Genomic DNA, 22,672 nt, shown 5'->3' on the forward strand with positions numbered 1-22,672 from the left:
AATGAGTTGTGTTGTCCTAACCCAGTTTAGTGGCTTGTTGTAGTCTTGTACACTAATATAATGAGTTGTGTTTTCCTAACCCAGTTTAGCGGCTTGCTGTAGTCTTGTACACTAATATAATGAGTTGTGTTGTCCTAAGCCAGTTTAGTGGCTTGTTGTAGTCTTGTACACTAATATAATGAGTTGTGTTGTCCTAACCCAGTTTAGTGGCTTGTTGTAGTCTTGTACACTAATATGAGTTGTGTTGTCCTAAGCCAGTTTAGTGGCTTGTTGTAGTCTTGTACACTAATATAATAAGTTGTGTTGTCCTAACCCAGTTTAGCGACTTGTTGTAGTCTTGTACACTAATATAATGAGTTGTGTTTTCCTAACCCAGTTTAGCGGCTTGTTGTAGTCTTGTACACTAATATAATGAGTTGTGTTGTCCTAAGCCAGTTTAGTTGCTTGTTGTAGTCTTGTACACTAATATAATGAGTTGTGTTGTCCTAAGCCAGTTTAGCTGCTTGTTGTAGTCTTGTACACTAATATAATGAGTTGTGTTGTCCTAACCCAGTTTAGCGGCTTGTTGTAGTCTTGTACACTAATATGAGTTGTGTTGTCCTAAGCCAGTTTAGCGGCTTGTTGTAGTCTTGTACACTAATATAATAAGTTGTGTTGTCCTAAGCCAGTTTAGTGGCTTGTTGTAGTCATGTACACTAATATAATAAGTTGTGTATTCCTAACCCAGTTTAGCGGCTTGTTGTAGTCTTGTACACTAATATAATGAGTTGTGTTTTCCTAACCCAGTTTAGCGGCTTGTTGTAGTCTTGTACACTAATATAATAAGTTGTGTTTTCCTAACCCAGTTTAGCGGCTTGTTGTAGTCTTGTACACTAATATAATGATTTGTGTTGTCCTAACCCAGTTTAGCGGCTTGTTGTAGTCTTGTACACTAATATAATGAGTTGTATTGTCCTAACCAAGTTTAGTGGCTTGTTGTTGTCTTGTACACTAATATAATGAGTTGTGTTGTCCTAACCCAGTTTAGCGGCTTGTTGTAGTCTTGTACACTAATATAATGAGTTGTGTTTTCCTAACCCAGTTTAGCGGCTTGTTGTAGTCTTGTACACTAATATAATGAGTTGTGTTGTCCTAAGCCAGTTTAGTGGCTTGTTGTAGTCTTGTACACTAATATAATGATTTGTGTTGTCCTAAGCCAGTTTAGCGGCTTGTTGTAGTCTTGTACACTAATATAATGAGTTGTGTTGTCCTAACCCAGTTTAGTGGCTTGTTGTAGTCTTGTACACTAATATGAGTTGTGTTGTCCTAAGCCAGTTTAGTGGCTTGTTGTAGTCTTGTACACTAATATAATAAGTTGTGTTGTCCTAACCCAGTTTAGCGACTTGTTGTAGTCTTGTACACTAATATAATGAGTTGTGTTTTCCTAACCCAGTTTAGCGGCTTGCTGTAGTCTTGTACACTAATATAATGAGTTGTGTTGTCCTAAGCCAGTTTAGTGGCTTGTTGTAGTCTTGTACACTAATATAATGAGTTGTGTTGTCCTAAGCTAGTTTAGTGGCTTGTTGTAGTCTTGTACACTAATATAATAAGTTGTGTTGTCCTAACCCAGTTTAGCGACTTGTTGTAGTCTTGTACACTAATATAATGAGTTGTGTTTTCCTAACCCAGTTTAGCGGCTTGTTGTAGTCTTGTACACTAATATAATGAGTTGTGTTGTCCTAAGCCAGTTTAGTTGCTTGTTGTAGTTTTGTACACTAATATAATGAGTTGTGTTGTCCTAAGCCAGTTTAGCTGCTTGTTGTAGTCTTGTACAGTAATATAATGAGTTGTGGTGTCCTAACCCAGTTTAGCGGCTTGTTGTAGTCTTGTACACTAATATGAGTTGTGTTGTCCTAAGCCAGTTTAGCGGCTTGTTGTAGTCTTGTACACTAATATGAGTTGTGTTGTCCTAAGCCAGTTTAGTGGCTTGTTGTAGTCTTGCACACTAATATAATAAGTTGTGTTGTCCTATCCCAGTTTAGCAACTTGTTGTAGTCTTGTACACTAATATAATGAGTTGTGTTTTCCTAACCCAGTTTAGCGGCTTGCTGTAGTCTTGTACACTAATATAATGAGTTGTGTTGTCCTAAGCCAGTTTAGTGGCTTGTTGTAGTCTTGTACACTAATATAATGAGTTGTGTTGTCCTAAGCCAGTTTAGTGGCTTGTTGTAGTCTTGTACACTAATATAATAAGTTGTGTTGTCCTAACCCAGTTTAGCGACTTGTTGTAGTCTTGTACACTAATATAATGAGTTGTAGTCTTGTACACTAATATGAGTTGTGTTGTCCTAAGCCAGTTTAGTGGCTTGTTGTAGTCTTGTACACTAATATAATAAGTTGTGTTGTCCTAACCCAGTTTAGCGACTTGTTGTAGTCTTGTACACTAATATAATGAGTTGTAGTCTTGTACACTAATATGAGTTTTGTTGTCCTAAGCCAGTTTAGCGGCTTGTTGTAGTCTTGTACACTAATATGAGTTGTGTTGTCCTAAGCCAGTTTAGTGGCTTGTTGTAGTCTTGTACACTAATATAATAAGTTGTGTTGTCCTAACCCAGTTTAGCGACTTGTTGTAGTCTTGTACACTAATATAATGAGTTGTGTTGTCCTAAGCCAGTTTAGTGGCTTGTTGTAGTCTTGTACACTAATATAATGAGTTGTGTTGTCCTAAGCCAGTTTAGTGGCTTGTTGTAGTCTTGTACACTAATATAATAAGTTGTATTGTCCTAACCAAGTTTAGTGGCTTGTTGTTGTCTTGTACACTAATATAATGAGTTGTGTTGTCCTAACCCAGTTTAGCGGCTTGTTGTAGTCTTGTACACTAATATAATGAGTTGTGTTTTCCTAACCCAGTTTAGCGGCTTGTTGTAGTCTTGTATACTAATATAATGAGTTGTGTTGTCCTAAGCCAGTTTAGCGGCTTGTTGTAGTCTTGTACACTAATATAATGAGTTGTGTTGTCCTAACCCAGTTTAGTGGCTTGTTGTAGTCTTGTACACTAATATGAGTTGTGTTGTCCTAAGCCAGTTTAGTGGCTTGTTGTAGTCGTGTACACTAATATAATAAGTTGTGTTGTCCTAACCCAGTTTAGCGACTTGTTGTAGTCTTGTACACTAATATAATGAGTTGTGTTTTCCTAACCCAGTTTAGCGGCTTGCTGTAGTCTTGTACACTAATATAATGAGTTGTGTTGTCCTAAGCCAGTTTAGTGGCTTGTTGTAGTCTTGTACACTAATATAATGAGTTGTGTTGTCCTAAGCCAGTTTAGTGGCTTGTTGTAGTCTTGTACACTAATATAATAAGTTGTGTTGTCCTAACCCAGTTTAGTGACTTGTTGTAGTCTTGTACACTAATATAATGAGTTGTGTTTTCCTAACCCAGTTTAGCGGCTTGTTGTAGTCTTGTACACTAATATAATGAGTTGTGTTGTCCTAAGCCAGTTTAGTTGCTTGTTGTAGTTTTGTACACTAATATAATGAGTTGTGTTGTCCTAAGCCAGTTTAGCTGCTTGTTGTAGTCTTGTACACTAATATAATGAGTTGTGGTGTCCTAACCCAGTTTAGCGGCTTGTTGTAGTCTTGTACACTAATATGAGTTGTGTTGTCCTAAGCCAGTTTAGCGGCTTGTTGTAGTCTTGTACACTAATATGAGTTGTGTTGTCCTAACCAAGTTTAGTGGCTTGTTGTTGTCTTGTACACTAATATAATGAGTTGTGTTGTCCTAACCCAGTTTAGCGGCTTGTTGTAGTCTTGTACACTAATATAATGAGTTGTGTTTTCCTAACCCAGTTTAGCGGCTTGTTGTAGTCTTGTACACTAATATAATGAGTTGTGTTGTCCTAAGCCAGTTTAGTGGCTTGTTGTAGTCTTGTACACTAATATAATGATTTGTGTTGTCCTAAGCCAGTTTAGCGGCTTGTTGTAGTCTTGTACACTAATATAATGAGTTGTGTTGTCCTAACCCAGTTTAGTGGCTTGTTGTAGTCTTGTACACTAATATGAGTTGTGTTGTCCTAAGCCAGTTTAGTGGCTTGTTGTAGTCTTGTACACTAATATAATAAGTTGTGTTGTCCTAACCCAGTTTAGCGACTTGTTGTAGTCTTGTACACTAATATAATGAGTTGTGTTTTCCTAACCCAGTTTAGCGGCTTGCTGTAGTCTTGTACACTAATATAATGAGTTGTGTTGTCCTAAGCCAGTTTAGTGGCTTGTTGTAGTCTTGTACACTAATATAATGAGTTGTGTTGTCCTAAGCTAGTTTAGTGGCTTGTTGTAGTCTTGTACACTAATATAATAAGTTGTGTTGTCCTAACCCAGTTTAGCGACTTGTTGTAGTCTTGTACACTAATATAATGAGTTGTGTTTTCCTAACCCAGTTTAGCGGCTTGTTGTAGTCTTGTACACTAATATAATGAGTTGTGTTGTCCTAAGCCAGTTTAGTTGCTTGTTGTAGTTTTGTACACTAATATAATGAGTTGTGTTGTCCTAAGCCAGTTTAGCTGCTTGTTGTAGTCTTGTACACTAATATAATGAGTTGTGGTGTCCTAACCCAGTTTAGCGGCTTGTTGTAGTCTTGTACACTAATATGAGTTGTGTTGTCCTAAGCCAGTTTAGCGGCTTGTTGTAGTCTTGTACACTAATATGAGTTGTGTTGTCCTAAGCCAGTTTAGTGGCTTGTTGTAGTCTTGTACACTAATATAATAAGTTGTGTTGTCCTATCCCAGTTTAGCAACTTGTTGTAGTCTTGTACACTAATATAATGAGTTGTGTTTTCCTAACCCAGTTTAGCGGCTTGCTGTAGTCTTGTACACTAATATAATGAGTTGTGTTGTCCTAAGCCAGTTTAGTGGCTTGTTGTAGTCTTGTACACTAATATAATGAGTTGTGTTGTCCTAAGCCAGTTTAGTGGCTTGTTGTAGTCTTGTACACTAATATAATAAGTTGTGTTGTCCTAACCCAGTTTAGCGACTTGTTGTAGTCTTGTACACTAATATAATGAGTTGTAGTCTTGTACACTAATATGAGTTGTGTTGTCCTAAGCCAGTTTAGTGGCTTGTTGTAGTCTTGTACACTAATATAATAAGTTGTGTTGTCCTAACCCAGTTTAGCGACTTGTTGTAGTCTTGTACACTAATATAATGAGTTGTAGTCTTGTACACTAATATGAGTTTTGTTGTCCTAAGCCAGTTTAGCGGCTTGTTGTAGTCTTGTACACTAATATGAGTTGTGTTGTCCTAAGCCAGTTTAGTGGCTTGTTGTAGTCTTGTACACTAATATAATAAGTTGTGTTGTCCTAACCCAGTTTAGCGACTTGTTGTAGTCTTGTACACTAATATAATGAGTTGTGTTGTCCTAAGCCAGTTTAGTGGCTTGTTGTAGTCTTGTACACTAATATAATGAGTTGTGTTGTCCTAAGCCAGTTTAGTGGCTTGTTGTAGTCTTGTACACTAATATAATAAGTTGTATTGTCCTAACCAAGTTTAGTGGCTTGTTGTTGTCTTGTACACTAATATAATGAGTTGTGTTGTCCTAACCCAGTTTAGCGGCTTGTTGTAGTCTTGTACACTAATATAATGAGTTGTGTTTTCCTAACCCAGTTTAGCGGCTTGTTGTAGTCTTGTATACTAATATAATGAGTTGTGTTGTCCTAAGCCAGTTTAGCGGCTTGTTGTAGTCTTGTACACTAATATGATGAGTTGTGTTGTCCTAACCCAGTTTAGTGGCTTGTTGTAGTCTTGTACACTAATATGAGTTGTGTTGTCCTAAGCCAGTTTAGTGGCTTGTTGTAGTCGTGTACACTAATATAATAAGTTGTGTTGTCCTAACCCAGTTTAGCGACTTGTTGTAGTCTTGTACACTAATATAATGAGTTGTGTTTTCCTAACCCAGTTTAGCGGCTTGCTGTAGTCTTGTACACTAATATAATGAGTTGTGTTGTCCTAAGCCAGTTTAGTGGCTTGTTGTAGTCTTGTACACTAATATAATGAGTTGTGTTGTCCTAAGCCAGTTTAGTGGCTTGTTGTAGTCTTGTACACTAATATAATAAGTTGTGTTGTCCTAACCCAGTTTAGCGACTTGTTGTAGTCTTGTACACTAATATAATGAGTTGTGTTTTCCTAACCCAGTTTAGCGGCTTGTTGTAGTCTTGTACACTAATATAATGAGTTGTGTTGTCCTAAGCCAGTTTAGTTGCTTGTTGTAGTTTTGTACACTAATATAATGAGTTGTGTTGTCCTAAGCCAGTTTAGCTGCTTGTTGTAGTCTTGTACACTAATATAATGAGTTGTGGTGTCCTAACCCAGTTTAGCGGCTTGTTGTAGTCTTGTACACTAATATGAGTTGTGTTGTCCTAAGCCAGTTTAGCGGCTTGTTGTAGTCTTGTACACTAATATGAGTTGTGTTGTCCTAAGCCAGTTTAGTGGCTTGTTGTAGTCTTGTACACTAATATAATAAGTTGTGTTGTCCTATCCCAGTTTAGCGACTTGTTGTAGTCTTGTACACTAATATAATGAGTTGTGTTTTCCTAACCCAGTTTAGCGGCTTGCTGTAGTCTTGTACACTAATATAATGAGTTGTGTTGTCCTAAGCCAGTTTAGTGGCTTGTTGTAGTCTTGTACACTAATATAATGAGTTGTGTTGTCCTAAGCCAGTTTAGTGGCTTGTTGTAGTCTTGTACACTAATATAATAAGTTGTGTTGTCCTAACCCAGTTTAGCGACTTGTTGTAGTCTTGTACACTAATATAATGAGTTGTAGTCTTGTACACTAATATGAGTTGTGTTGTCCTAAGCCAGTTTAGTGGCTTGTTGTAGTCTTGTACACTAATATAATAAGTTGTGTTGTCCTAACCCAGTTTAGCGACTTGTTGTAGTCTTGTACACTAATATAATGAGTTGTGTTGTCCTAAGCCAGTTTAGTTGCTTGTTGTAGTCTTGTACACTAATATAATGAGTTGTGTTGTCCTAAGCCAGTTTAGCTGCTTGTTGTAGTCTTGTACACTAATATAATGAGTTGTGTTGTCCTAACCCAGTTTAGCGGCTTGTTGTAGTCTTGTACACTAATATGAGTTTTGTTGTCCTAAGCCAGTTTAGCGGCTTGTTGTAGTCTTGTACACTAATATGAGTTGTGTTGTCCTAAGCCAGTTTAGTGGCTTGTTGTAGTCTTGTACACTAATATAATAAGTTGTGTTGTCCTAACCCAGTTTAGCGACTTGTTGTAGTCTTGTACACTAATATAATGAGTTGTGTTTTCCTAACCCAGTTTAGCGGCTTGCTGTAGTCTTGTACACTAATATAATGAGTTGTGTTGTCCTAAGCCAGTTTAGTGGCTTGTTGTAGTCTTGTACACTAATATAATGAGTTGTGTTGTCCTAAGCCAGTTTAGTGGCTTGTTGTAGTCTTGTACACTAATATAATAAGTTGTATTGTCCTAACCAAGTTTAGTGGCTTGTTGTTGTCTTGTACACTAATATAATGAGTTTTGTTGTCCTAACCCAGTTTAGCGGCTTGTTGTAGTCTTGTACACTAATATAATGAGTTGTGTTTTCCTAACCCAGTTTAGCGGCTTGTTGTAGTCTTGTATACTAATATAATAAGTTGTGTTTTCCTAACCCAGTTAAGCGGCTTGTTGTAGTCTTGTACACTAATATAATGAGTTGTGTTTTCCTAACCCAGTTTAGCGGCTTGTTGTAGTCTTGTATACTAATATAATAAGTTGTGTTTTCCTAACCCAGTTTAGCGGCTTGTTGTTGTCTTGTACACTAATATAATGAGTTGTGTTGTCCTAACCCAGTTTAGGAGATGGTTGCAGTCTTGTACACTAATATAATGAATTGTGTTGTCCTAACCCAGTTTAGCAGATTGTTGTAGTCTTATACACTAATATAATGAGTTGTGTTGGCTCCTAACACAATTTAGCAGGTTAGGAGTATTGAATGTGGAGAACAGACGTTTTGGGTTTGAAGAAAGAGTAGAGATAAGAGTAGAGAAGTTGTGTTGCTTATATAGATTAAGGGCAGAATAGTAAGAGTTCAAGATGAACTTATAGTGAAGAAAGTCAGCAGAACTCTGACATTTCCTTCAGTGTCGCTCAGCAGTACGGGAACATCTGCATAGGTACCGTGTCAAAGGAGTATGCCAGGGCTGAGGATGAGTGTATGTTTTCCGAGCTATGGTAGGTGGGGCCAGGTTATCAAGGACTGATGTAAGGGTGGAGTTATAGTGTAAGATGGATTCATCAGGACAGGAAAAGGAGGGTAAGGAAGAAAGAAGAGGTTCGAGAGAGCTAGCGAGCTGTTGCTGATCTAATGACTTGATTCTTCTGTGAAGTTTGGTGTGGGGGGTAGAAGGAGGGAGAGTTGTAGGGAGGGAGGTGATGGTACAAGTGAGGAGGTGGTTGTCAGAAAGAGGAAAAGGTGAGTTTGTGAAGTTTGAGATCGTGCATCGATAACTGAAAATCAGATCAAGGGAGTCTTGCTACTTGTCGTAGTCTTGTACACTAATATAATGAGTATATTGTACACTAATATACTGAGTCTTGTGGCTTGTCGTAGTCTTGTACACTAATATAATGAGTTGTGTTGGCTCCTAACCCAGTTTAGTGGCTTGTTGTAGTCTTGTACACTAATATGAGTTGTGTTGTCCTAACCAAGTTTAGCGGCTTGTTGTAGTCTTGTACACTAATATAATGAGTTGTGTTTTCCTAACCCAGTTTAGCGGGTTGTTGTAGTCTTGTACACTAATATAATGAGTTGTGTTGTCCTAACCCAGTTAAACGGCTTGTTGTAGTCTTGTACACTAATATAATGAGTTGTGTTGGCTCCTAACCCTGTTTAGTGGCTTGTTGTAGTATTGTACACTAATATAATGAGTTGTGTTGTCCTAACCCAGTTTAGCGGCTTGTTGTAGTCTTGTACACTAATATAATGAGTTGTATTGTCCTAACCAAGTTTAGTGGCTTGTTGTTGTCTTGTACACTAATATAATGAGTTGTGTTGTCCTAACCCAGTTTAGCGGCTTGTTGTAGTCTTGTACACTAATATAATGAGTTGTGTTTTCCTAACCCAGTTTAGCGGCTTGTTGTAGTCTTGTACAATAATATAATGAGTTGTGTTGTCCTAAGCCAGTTTAGTTGCTTGTTGTAGTCTTGTACACTAATATAATGAGTTGTGTTGTCCTAAGCCAGTTTAGCGGCTTGTTGTAGTCTTGTACACTAATATAATGAGTTGTGTTGTCCTAACCCAGTTTAGCGGCTTGTTGTAGTCTTGTACACTAATATGAGTTGTGTTGTCCTAAGCCAGTTTAGCGGCTTGTTGTAGTCTTGTACACTAATATAATAATTCATCAAAAGGAAAAAAAAAAAAAAAACTGTGTTCAGAATAAAATAATCCCCTGGTGCTCAAAAACGTGTAACAAAGCACCTAGTCGTGGGGAAATTCTCGGTCCAAATTGATTGTGTATTAGTAAAGAACCAAAAAAAGTCAGTATGTAAAGTCACTGGGGTAGGAACAGAGTCCGTTGTGCCTTATGGACAAAGTATAACATAGAATGAAAGTAAAGTACCACAGTTTCCAGGTGTCTCAAAAGCCTAGTAGTCACGGGTGGCAGTGTTAAATCACAGTATTGCGTCTCCGATCAATTCTTACCCTCCAATCCGATGGTGGGGTGCCTAGGAACACTCCTGTACTTCTCCTCGAATGGGCGGTAAACCCCTTCGGGGGGGTGCAGTCTGTGTTTCCCTTCTCGGCGTGTCAGCTGATCCGACGCATGGACGTTTCCTCAGTACCTCACCCGTGACGTTGCAAGGCTGGACCAAGTGGTGTTTCCTGGGGGGGGGAAGTAATCCGTAAAGGCAAAATAATAACGGCTCTGTAACCCGGAGGTGGCTTATGCTGGTATATGGTGCTTGAAGCGGTAAACCCAACCGCTTGGAAACATCAGGTCAGAAAAGGAAAATAGCACCAATGAGTCATAGCGTCTGTTATGGTAAGAAATGTTTATTGTACAATCCAATGTTAGGGTACAAACAGAGTCACAGTGGAGAATGCCTGACGCGTTTCGCGCATGCGTAGATGCGCTTTTTCGGAGGCTAATTCAAATCTAAGTGTGACAGCTTTTAAACAGTATTTCTACCAATCATTTGCTAGTTTGAGTGTGAGCCAATGGTGTGGCTGTCCAGTGCAATTATTGACACTTCTCTTAGTTCAATAGTGACTGTTAATATATATTTTTTGTCACTAAGAGATATAGTTGCTCTGGAGTGTCAGACCTTGGGGATACTAAGGCTCATATCAGGTTAATTCTATGTTTGTGCACAATCTCTGATTTTAAGTTAGAACATTTATAATAAATTCCTTCAGTAACAAGCATTAACATTCTTAGCATAGATAACTTGTAAGCTAAAACCATGAAAATAATAATAAAAAGATAAAAAGATAAAGAGATAGATGTCAATATAGATACATATAGATACTTGTGTAATTTAACATCTATATCGTTTCTATTATTAATACTTCATGTGCTATGCCTATACAATGACAAGTTGCTGCTAAATATAAACTTAAAAAATAAAAAATTATATAAAACATTTATATGAATGCAGTATGGTTCATATACATTGCACACCATTAAAAAATATATAAGTATAATAAACCAAAAATAGATGCGGTCAAATGACATTCAAACATATGTTCCCTATTCTCAATGAGATGCTAAAATGAAAATATTATATGTAATCCTACTATGTAATAAGGCCTTAATTCGGTCAGGCCAATTAGAACTCTCTTATTCCCTATTTTATTTTACTTTATTCTGAACACAGTTTTTTTTTTTTTCCTTTTGATGATTTATTGATGAATGTTATTCCTTGTGTTCAGTCATATAGCTGGTATATAGTAGACCTGTATAATTAAGTACAATTACTTTTATACATTTATTACACTGTTTATTGTGCTATTAACTATTTACTTTCCAGTACAGACCATACTTGCTTTACCTGCCTGGAAATATGGCAACAACACTAGTCCCCACAGGGGTGATAAATGAACAAAAGAGAAAGCAAATTATGGCTACTGCACTGAAAGGTCACAGTGAAGTTATAGAATCTATAAGGGAAGACAACTTAGACACTGCATTTTCAAGCTTAGAGAAATTGAGATACAAGGAGACTAATCTATGGTGGGACATAGAGTTCCTTGATTTATATATTTCAGAAAACAAAGTCCCAAGAGGACTTCGCATGAAGAAATATCCCTCGTTTGCCTTAGAAAACCCTGTATTTATGGAAGAGTGGAATACTAACTTAACAAACTGCTCTATCATATGTATGAAACAACTCCTTAGACATAAGAGAGAAGAAAGGGACATCATACTAACAGAAATCAATAAAACCTATGATTTGCTTAAGAAATTTGAGTCAACACAAAAATATACTGACTATAAAATGCAACTAGATAACACAATTGATCAGTTGGACACCACCTTATCAGATAGAAAAGTGCAGAAATACAATAGGGACAAAAAGGATTACGACCTTGACATTGTCTACTCTTGGCAAAAGACTAGACCACATGGCAGGAGAGGGTCACATAAGAAAAATCCTAGCGGCAATAATAAAAACAAATCACAACAGAATAAAAGCCAAACCCCTAGGAAAGTCACATTTTCAAGTATTGAAACTGATAACGTAGATAGTGAAACTACAGAGACAACCACAGAAGAACCAGACACTATACCTACAAGTAGTACCACTTCAACAAGACAAAATTTAAAATCTTTGGTTAAACAACCGCAGCAAACCAGCACCCCTAAGAAGGGTGAACACACTTTTAGATACCCCAGCAGGGACAGAAAAAACAAGAAGAAGTAGCGACAGTTAACCTCTCTGACTTTGCATTATCACCTCACCATGTTAATTTGTTAAATAAAGGTTTAAGTTTTGCACCAGCAACTAATTTTGATTTATTTGACACCCTTTTAAATACCAATAAATTGGTGAGAAAAATATTCCTAAAGAAACACTTTTTTAATTCTGAAATAACACCACAACCACCTATGAACAAATCAATTCCCACGGTGAATATAGGACTTCTATTTTCTGATCTTACTGATCTCACAACTCTTACGTCTTTACAACAGCACTCTACCCGTCTATCGGGACAAACACTTAACACCTCTTATCCTTACACATTCAAAGAAAAATCACATTTTTACCCAGTACACGCACGTGACCACTTAATAGATCTATTTCAGAGATCAATAGAAAAAGAATTAACGGAACTTAATGAAACAGTACACACTAATGCACAACGTAAAGTCAGGGATAACTTGAATTATGGAGAGAGAAAAGCACTCAAAGATTTAAGAGAAAATCCTAATATAGTCATAACCAAAGCTGATAAGGGGGGGGCAATTGTCCTCCTTAATACTTGTGACTACTTGGAGGAAATAAACAATCAGCTTAATGATAATGAACAATATATGAAATTGACCTTCAACCCCACTATTGCTTTTAGCAAACAATTAGAAAGTCACCTAGATACAGCCACTGAATATGGGTATATGACACAAGACTTAACATCATTTCTACTGGTAAAAGCCCCCACCATACCTAATTTTAGAATAGCCCCCAAAATACATAAAGACCTTTCTAAACCGCCCGGCAGACCCATAGTGGCCAGCCAGGGCTCTTTGTGTGAGAGGCTTGGAGGTTGGCTGGACCACCTGTTACAACCACTAGTACAATCATTACCTGGATACATAAAAGATAGTGGCCACCTCATCCAACAATTAAGCAACATTAAATGGAAAAGAGGATACAGATGGCTTACTATTGATGTAGCCGCGCTGTATTCCAGCATTCCCCATACAACAGGATTGATAGCCCTGAATGAAATGTTACTAAGGCACACAGACTTTGACACAGGCTTTATTACTTTTGTTGTAGAAACAGCGGAATTCTTATTAAAGCATAATTATTTTGTTCATGAAGGCAATTACTACCTACAGAAACGTGGCACGGCCATGGGCGCAAAATTCGCCCCAGCCTATGCCAATATATACATGGGGTACATGGAATTGAACATGATCTTTACAGCTGATTTCCCATACAAAAACAATGTCATACTATATGGCCGCTTCATTGACGACCTCATTATAATTTGGGACACAACACATAGTGAATACACTATAGAACATTTTATATCTTACATTAATACTAATAACATGAACTTAACCTTCACCCACAAGAGTGATGCCCAACTGATTGAATACTTGGACCTTAAGCTTAGTATAGACCAGTCCAATTTAGATATCAACACATCTACATACAGAAAACCAACCTCTAGGAACACTATCCTTAGAGCAGATTCATGCCACGTACCACACTTGAAAAAGGGAATCCCCAAAGGACAATACCTAAGACTCCGTAGGAACTGCTCCAACGTGAACATATATAAAACAGAGGCCACAGAACTAACCAATAGACTCATAAAAAGAGGCTACAACAAACATAAACTTCATAAAATTAACAAAGAAGTAGAAAGACTACCAAGAAATAGCCTTTTCCGTAAAAAAGACAGAGGACTTGACAACGACAACATTGTCTTTTCAACTAAGTTTAGCAATCAGTACTACAAAATCTGCAAAGTTATTAAAAAGAAACTTACAATTCTTGAAAGTGATAGTATTCTAAAAGAAATAATATCTAAAGGGATCAAATTTGTTGCTAAAAAAGCCCCCTCATTGAATAATTTAACTAGCAAGAATTTCTCAGAAAAACCACAGCCAACTGACAACTGGCTAAATCCAAACCCAGGTTTCTTCAAATGTGGTCACAGACCATGTAAAAGTTGTGACTTTACACAAAGAAACACTACATTCACATCAACAAATACAAGAGAAACCTATAAAATCAGACAGAGGATAGATTGTACATCACAATATGTCATTTATCTTGTCACATGCCAATATTGCTTTCAGCAATATACAGGAATTACGACACGCCCATTAAAAGATCGAATAAGGGAGCATCTCCTTTCACTAACTGAAAAGGAGCCTAAAACTCCTGTAGCAAAACATTTTCGTCAACATGGCATAGGTACAAGCCATTTCTCATTCATTGGTATAGAAAGAATCCTAAACAATGCACGAGGAGGGGATAAAACGGACAAATTATTAAAAAGAGAGGTGTTTTGGATACTAAAATTAGATACTAGATACCCTCATGGCATAAATAGGAGGTTAGATGTAGATCTGTTCATATAAATAATATAAGGATAACTACAAAGGACAAAGAATAACAACAAACAACAAAAAACAACAAGAAACACTAGGTTATAAAATGATAAACAACAAAACACATAACCTATGTTCAATGAACATAGTCTTAGCCTATGATGGAATCCATTGGATAAAACCCTGCCAACTGCAATATACATAAGTGGCCATCATTTTACCATCTCACTACTTTTACTACACACTACACACTCTTGACTATATCCCACTAAGTACTAGCTTGATAATTGCAGCAATATTAGAAAATGTTACATACATATAAGAACTTATTACCATGGACATATGACAACATAATCAAGTGTCTTCCCCTTGAGTTTTATCTCTATTTTAGCTTTAATCCCAGTCTCTGTCTGTTTACTTCTTTATTTTCTTAATTCTTTAATTTTATTCACCTATTGTTTTTTTCAACTTATTTTTTATAAATATTCTTATAGACTGTCTCTGCCTAGTCTTTTTCTACTTTGTTTTTCCTTATTACAGGCATATTCCCCTACTATCTATAGATTAATCCTTCTTGCCATCCCTAACAGTTTAACGACTTAGACCTCTTAACCCTGAGTAATGTCTAAATGCCATTATTTGTAATACCCCAAAACATAGGGAATAAGAGAGTTCTAATTGGCCTGACCGAATTAAGGCCTTATTACATAGTAGGATTACATATAATATTTTCATTTTAGCATCTCATTGAGAATAGGGAACATATGTTTGAATGTCATTTGACCGCATCTATTTTTGGTTTATTATACTTATATATTTTTTAATGGTGTGCAATGTATATGAACCATACTGCATTCATATAAATGTTTTATATAATTTTTTATTTTTTAAGTTTATATTTAGCAGCAACTTGTCATTGTATAGGCATAGCACATGAAGTATTAATAATAGAAACGATATAGATGTTAAATTACACAAGTATCTATATGTATCTATATTGACATCTATCTCTTTATCTTTTTATCTTTTTATTATTATTTTCATGGTTTTAGCTTACAAGTTATCTATGCTAAGAATGTTAATGCTTGTTACTGAAGGAATTTATTATAAATGTTCTAACTTAAAATCAGAGATTGTGCACAAACATAGAATTAACCTGATATGAGCCTTAGTATCCCCAAGGTCTGACACTCCAGAGCAACTATATCTCTTAGTGACAAAAAATATATATTAACAGTCACTATTGAACTAAGAGAAGTGTCAATAATTGCACTGGACAGCCACACCATTGGCTCACACTCAAACTAGCAAATGATTGGTAGAAATACTGTTTAAAAGCTGTCACACTTAGATTTGAATTAGCCTCCGAAGAAGCGCATCTACGCATGCGCGAAACGCGTCAGGCGTTCTCCACTGTGACTCTGTTTGTACCCTAACATTGGATTGTACAATAAACATTTCTTACCATAACAGACGCTACGACTCATTGGTGCTATTTTCCTTTTCTGACCACTAATATAATAAGTTGTGTTGTCCTAAGCCAGGTTAGTGGCTTGTTGTAGTCTTGTACACTAATATAATAAGTTGTGTTGTCCTAACCCAGTTTAGCGGCTTGTTGTAGTCTTGTACACTAATATAATGAGTTGTGTTTTCCTAACCCAGTTTAGCGGCTTGTTGTAGTCTTGTACACTAATATAATAAGTTGTGTTTTCCTAACCCAGTTTAGCGGGTTGTTGTAGTCTTGTACACTAAGATAATGAGCTGTGTTTTCCTAACCCAGTTTAGCGGCTTGTTGTAGTCTTGTACACTAATATAATAAGTTGTGTTTTCCTAACCCAGTTTAGTGGCTTGTTGTAGTCTTGTACACTAATATAATGAGTTGTGTTGTCCTAAGCCAGTTTAGCTGCTTGTTGTAGTCTTGTACACTAATATAATGAGTTGTATTGTGCTAACCAAGTTTAGTGGCTTGTTGTTGTCTTGTACACTAATATGAGTTGTGTTGTCCTAAGCCAGTTTAGCGGCTTGTTGTAATCTTGTACACTAATATAATAAGTTGTGTTGTCCTAAGCCAGTTTAGTGGCTTGTTGTAGTCTTGTACACTAATATAATGAGTTGTGTTTTCCTAACCCAGTTTAGCGGCTTGTTGTAGTCTTGTACACTAATATAATAAGTTGTGTTTTCCTAACCCAGTTTAGCGGCTTGTTGTAGTCTTGTACACTAATATAATGAGTTGTGTTTTCCTAACCCAGTTTAGCGGCTTGTTGTAGTCTTGTACACTAATATAATAAGTTGTGTTTTCCTAACCCAGTTTAGCGGCTTGTTGTAGTCTTGTACACTAATATAATGAGTTGTGTTTTCCTAACCCAGTTTAGCGGCTTGTTGTAGTCTTGTACACTAATATAATGAGTTGTATTGTCCTAACCAAGTTTAGTGGCTTGTTGTTGTCTTGTACACTAATATAATGAGTTGTGTTGTCCTAACCCAGTTTAGCGGCTTGTTGTAGTCTTGTACACTAATATAATGAGTTGTGTTTTCCTAACCCAGTTTAGCGGCTTGTTGTAGTCTTGTATACTAATATAATAAGTTGTGTTTTCCTAACCCAGTTTAGCGGCTTGTTGTTGTCTTGTACACTAATATGAGTTGTGTTGTCCTAACCCAGTTTAGGAGATGGTTGCAGTCTTGTACACTAATATAATGAATTGTGTTGTCCTAACCCAGTTTAGCAGATTGTTGTAGTCTTATACACTAATATAATGAGTTGTGTTGGCTCCTAACACAATTTAGCAGGTTAGGAGTATTGAATGTGGAGAACAGATGTTTTGGGTTTGAAGAAAGAGTAGAAATAAGAGTAGAGAAGTTGTGTTGCTTATATAGATTAAGGGCAGAATAGTAAGAGTTCAAGATAAAATTATAGTGAAGAAAGTCAGCAGAACTCTGACATTTCCTTCAGTGTCGCTCAGCAGTACGGGAACATCTGCATAGGTACCGTGTCAAAGGAGTATGCCAGGGCTGAGGATGAGTGTATGTTTTCCGAGCTATGGTAGGTGGGGCCAGGTTATCAAGGACTGATGTAAGGGTGGAGTTATAGTGTAAGATGGATTCATCAGGACAGGAAAAGGAGGGTATGGAAGAAAGAAGAGGTTCGAGATAGCTAGCGAGCTGTTGCTGATCTAATGACTTGATTCTTCTGTGAAGTTTGGTGTGGGGGGTAGAAGGAGGGAGAGTTGTAGGGAGGGAGGTGATGGTACAAGTGAGGAGGTGGTTGTCAGAAAGAGGAAAAGGTGAGTTTGTGAAGTTTGAGATCGTGCATCGATAACTGAAAATCAGATCAAGGGAGTCTTGCTACTTGTCGTAGTCTTGTACACTAATATAATGAGTATATTGTACACTAATATAATGAGTCTTGTGGCTTGTCGTAGTCTTGTACACTAATATAATGAGTTGTGTTGGCTCCTAACCCAGTTTAGTGGCTTTTTGTAGTCTTGTACACTAATATGAGTTGTGTTGTCCTAACCAAGTTTAGCGGCTTGTTGTAGTCTTGTACACTAATATAATGAGTTGTGTTTTCCTAACCCAGTTTAGCGGGTTGTTGTAGTCTTGTACACTAATATAATGAGTTGTGTTGCCCTAACCCAGTTAAACGGCTTGTTGTAGTCTTGTACACTAATATAATGAGTTGTGTTGGCTCCTAACCCTGTTTAGTGGCTTGTTGTAGTATTGTACACTAATATAATGAGTTGTGTTGTCCTAACCCAGTTTAGCGGCTTGTTGTAGTCTTGTACACTAATATAATGAGTTGTGTTTTCCTAACCCAGTTTAGCGGCTTGCTGTAGTCTTGTACACTAATATAATGAGTTGTGTTGTCCTAAGCCAGTTTAGTGGCTTGTTGTAGTCTTGTACACTAATATAATGAGTTGTGTTGTCCTAAGCCAGTTTAGCGGCTTGTTGTAGTCTTGTACACTAATATAATGAGTTGTGTTGTCCTAACCCAGTTTAGTGGCTTGTTGTAGTCTTGTACACTAATATGAATTGTGTTGTCCTAAGCCAGTTTAGTGGCTTGTTGTAGTCTTGTACACTAATATAATAAGTTGTGTTGTCCTAACCCAGTTTAGAGACTTGTTGTAGTCTTGTACACTAATATAATGAGTTGTGTTTTCCTAACCCAGTTTAGCGGGTTGTTGTAGTCTTGTACACTAATATAATGAGTTGTGTTGTCCTAACCCAGTTAAACGGCTTGTTGTAGTCTTGTACACTAATATAATGAGTTGTGTTGGCTCCTAACCCTGTTTAGTGGCTTGTTGTAGTATTGTACACTAATATAATGAGTTGTGTTGTCCTAACCCAGTTTAGTGGCTTGTTGTAGTCTTGTACACTAATATAATGAGTTGTGTTTTCCTAACCCAGTTTAGCGGCTTGCTGTAGTCTTGTACACTAATATAATGAGTTGTGTTGTCCTAAGCCAGTTTAGTGGCTTGTTGTAGTCTTGTACACTAATATAATGAGTTGTGTTGTCCTAAGCCAGTTTAGCGGCTTGTTGTAGTCTTGTACACTAATATAATGAGTTGTGTTGTCCTAACCCAGTTTAGTGGCTTGTTGTAGTCTTGTACACTAATATGAGTTGTGTTGTCCTAAGCCAGTTTAGTTGCTTGTTGTAGTCTTGTACACTAATATAATGAGTTGTGTTGTCCTAAGCCAGTTTAGCGGCTTGTTGTAGTCTTGTACACTAATATAATGAGTTGTGTTGTCCTAACCCAGTTTAGCGGCTTGTTGTAGTCTTGTACACTAATATGAGTTGTGTTGTCCTAACCCAGTTTAGCGGCTTGTTGTAGTCTTGTACACTAATATAATAAGTTGTGTTGTCCTAAGCCAGGTTAGTGGCTTGTTGTAGTCTTGTACACTAATATAATAAGTTGTGTTGTCCTAACCCAGTTTAGCGGCTTGTTGTAGTCTTGTACACTAATATAATGAGTTGTGTTTTCCTAACCCAGTTTAGCGGCTTGTTGTAGTCTTGTACACTAATATAATAAGTTGTGTTTTCCTAACCCAGTTTAGCGGCTTGTTGTAGTCTTGTACACTAATATAATGAGTTGTGTTGTCCTAACCCAGTTTAGCGGCTTGTTGTAGTCTTGTACACTAATATAATGAGTTGTATTGTGCTAACCAAGTTTAGTGGCTTGTTGTTGTCTTGTACACTAATATAATGAGTTGTGTTGTCCTAACCCAGTTTAGCGGCTTGTTGTAGTCTTGTACACTAATATAATGAGTTGTGTTGTCCTAACCCAGTTTAGCGGCTTGTTGTAGTCTTGTACACTAATATAATAAGTTGTGTTGTCCTAACCTAGTTTAGCGGCTTGTTGTAGTCTTGTACACTAATATAATGAGTTGTGTTTTCCTAACCCAGTTTAGCGGCTTGTTGTAGTCTTGTACACTAATATAATGAGTTGTGTTGTCCTAAGCCAGTTTAGCGGGTTGTTGTAGTCTTGTACACTAATATAATAAGTTGTGTTGGCTCCTAACCCAGTTTAGTGGCTTGTTGTAGTCTTGTACACTAATATAATGAGTTGTATTGTCCTAACCAAGTTTAGTGGCTTGTTGTTGTCTTGTACACTAATATAATGAGTTGTATTGTCCTAACCAAGTTTAGTGGCTTGTTGTTGTCTTGTACACTAATATAATGAGTTGTGTTTTCCTAACCCAGTTTAGCAACTTGTTGTAGTCTTGTACACTAATATAATGAGTTGTGTTGTCCTAACCCAGTTTAGCGGCTTGCTGTAGTCTTGTACACTAATATAATGAGTTGTGTTGTCCTAACCCAGTTTAGCGGCTTGCTGTAGTCTTGTACACTAATATAATGAGTTGTGTTGTCCTAACCCAGTTTAGCAGATTGTTGCAGTCCTGTACACTAATATAATAAGTTGTGTTGTCCTAACCCAGTTTAGCGGCTTGTTGTAGTCTTGTACACTAGTATAATGAGTTGTGTTGTCCTAACCCAGTTTAGCAGCTTGTTGTAGTCTTGTACACTAATACAATGAATTGTGTTGTCCTAACCCAGTTTAGCGGCTTGTTGTAGTCTTGTACACTAGTATAATGAGTTGTGTTGTCCTAACCCAGTTTAGGAGATTGTTGCAGTCTTGTACACTAATACAATGAATTGTGTTGTCCTAACCCAGTTTAGGAGATTGTTGTAGTCTTATACACTAATATAATGAGTTGTGTTGGCTCCTAACACAATTTAGCAGGTTGTTGTATTCTTGTACACTAATATAATCAGTTGTGTTGATTCTTGTTTACTTTTCATTATTGTGCTTATATATATCCTATGGAGAAACCAAAGAAGGCACCTCATAGCGTAATACAGTCATAGTGGTAGAGTGCATAAGAAATACACTCACATTTGGTGCAGCACTTATAAGTGCAAATGATGCAGGCCGGATCCTTATAGAGTCACCCGGTTAACTTGCCTCGCGTCTCAGGAACAAAGGTGCTCGTCAGTCCATTCAACAACGGCAAAAGATGGATCCAATAAAATATGAGCAAATGTCATAAGCTGCATGTAATTGGAGTATCTAATAAGTAGCAAAGAATTAAAAAGTGTTTTATTGACAAACACTAAAAAAACAACTGCGTTTCGCAGTATAAGCTGTTTCATCAAGCTTGATGTGAAGTGCAAGGCCAGACACTTGAGGAGAGCTGCCTGAATTGTCTACTTTTATAAACTTTTTATAGACTGTTCATACTACTGAACTATTTTTACCATTTTCTGTCGTTTGCTTACATTTGACCTATTTGCACTTTTTGTGATTGTGGGACAAGTGGGTGCATTTTCTTTGTGCTTCTCTATATGTTTATCTTATGTGTCACACATTTTCACTCATTAGTGTTAATATTTTGTGATCCTACCTATTTATTGTGAGATGCATCTATGTGAAGTCTAATGCAGACAAACAAATGATCAAACAGCAGATTGATGTGTTTTTTTTCAGGCTTGGATCCTGTCACAGCTTCGTGTAATGTACAGTGTGGGGTATGGTGTGTCACTAGCAGCACTGATTGTTGCTGTGTGTATACTCACACAACTCAGGTTTGTTTCTATACAACATTCACAATTCTTTTTGTTGTTTTCATTTTGTCTAACACTATACAGCAGTGCATGTGGTTATATTATATGTCTATCATTATGTACAGTAACAACTACACAATCTTGTGCTTCCTTAGCACAAACACCATGTTGTGAGCTGCTAATAACTGTTTCCCTACAGACGCCTGCGATGCACACGCAATGTGATCCATTGCCATCTCTTTGTATCTTTCATCCTCCGTGCTGTGTCATTACTGACTCGAGACACACTGCTAGCACAACAACACAGCATGATACAACAAGAGGGGGACTTCACAGCACTGCTCCGTGAGAGAGTGAGGCACTTGTGTAGTTCTGGTTCATATTTGTTTGTGTGTATTTTTGGGTAACTTTGTCTTTGTTCTTCTTGTGTATATTGTAGACCATGTTTGTGTAGTCACACAACCTCCTCTAAATATGATAATTGTACTGTTATATAGGTATTTGTGTGTATTTTTGTGTAACTTTGTCTTTGTTCTTCTTGTGTATATGGTAGACCATTTGTGTAGTGACACGACCTCCTCTAAATTTGATAATTACACTGTTATATAGGTTTTTGTGTGTATCTTTGTGTTACTTTGTCTTTGTTCTTCTTGTGTATATTGTAGGTCATTTGTGTGGTCTCACAACCTCCCATAAATATGATAATTACACAGTTATATAGGTCTTTGTGTGTATCTTTGTGTTACTTTGTCTTTGTTCTTCTTGTGTATATTGTAGGTCATTTGTGTGGTCTCACAACCTCCCATAAATATGATAATTACACAGTTATATAGGTCTTTGTGTGTATATTTGTGTTACTTTGTCTTTGTTCTTCTTGTGTATATTGCAGATCATTTGTGTGGTCTCACAACCTCCCATAAATATGATAATTACACTGTTATATAGATCTTTGTGTGTATATTTGTGTTACTTTGTCTTTGTTCTTCTTGTGTATATTGTAGACCATGTTTGTGTAGTCTCACAACCTCCTCTAAATATGATAATTGTACTGTTATATAGGTATTTGTGTGTATCTTTGTATAACTTTGTCTTTGTTCTTCTTGTGTATATTGTAGACCATTTGTGTAGTCACACAACCTCCTCTAAATATGATAATTACACTGTTATATAGGTTTTTGTGTGTATCTTTGTGTAACTTTGTCTTTGTTCTTCTTGTGTATATTGTAGACCATTTGTGTGGTCTCTCTACCTCCTCTAAATATGATAATTACACTGTTATATAGGTATTTGTGTGTATTTTTGTGCAACTTTGTCTTTGTTCTTCTTGTGTATATTGTAGACCATGTT

The 22,672-nt window shown here is 36.9% G+C and overlaps 1 protein-coding gene across 1 annotated transcript in view; it reads left to right on the forward strand.

Moving 5' to 3' along the window:
• GIPR (gastric inhibitory polypeptide receptor) overlaps positions 1–22,672 on the forward strand; it is a 218,381-nt gene that overhangs the window by 87,911 nt on the left and 107,798 nt on the right. Inside the window, exons 5-6 of the mRNA XM_053689754.1 lie at positions 21,249–21,346; positions 21,525–21,678. Of these exons, the coding sequence (XP_053545729.1) occupies positions 21,249–21,346; positions 21,525–21,678 (252 nt within the window). The remainder of the gene's footprint in view (positions 1–21,248; positions 21,347–21,524; positions 21,679–22,672) is intronic.

This window comes from Bombina bombina, chromosome 7 (genome assembly GCF_027579735.1).
Source record: "Bombina bombina isolate aBomBom1 chromosome 7, aBomBom1.pri, whole genome shotgun sequence".
In the NCBI taxonomy this organism is placed as follows: domain Eukaryota; kingdom Metazoa; phylum Chordata; class Amphibia; order Anura; family Bombinatoridae; genus Bombina; species Bombina bombina.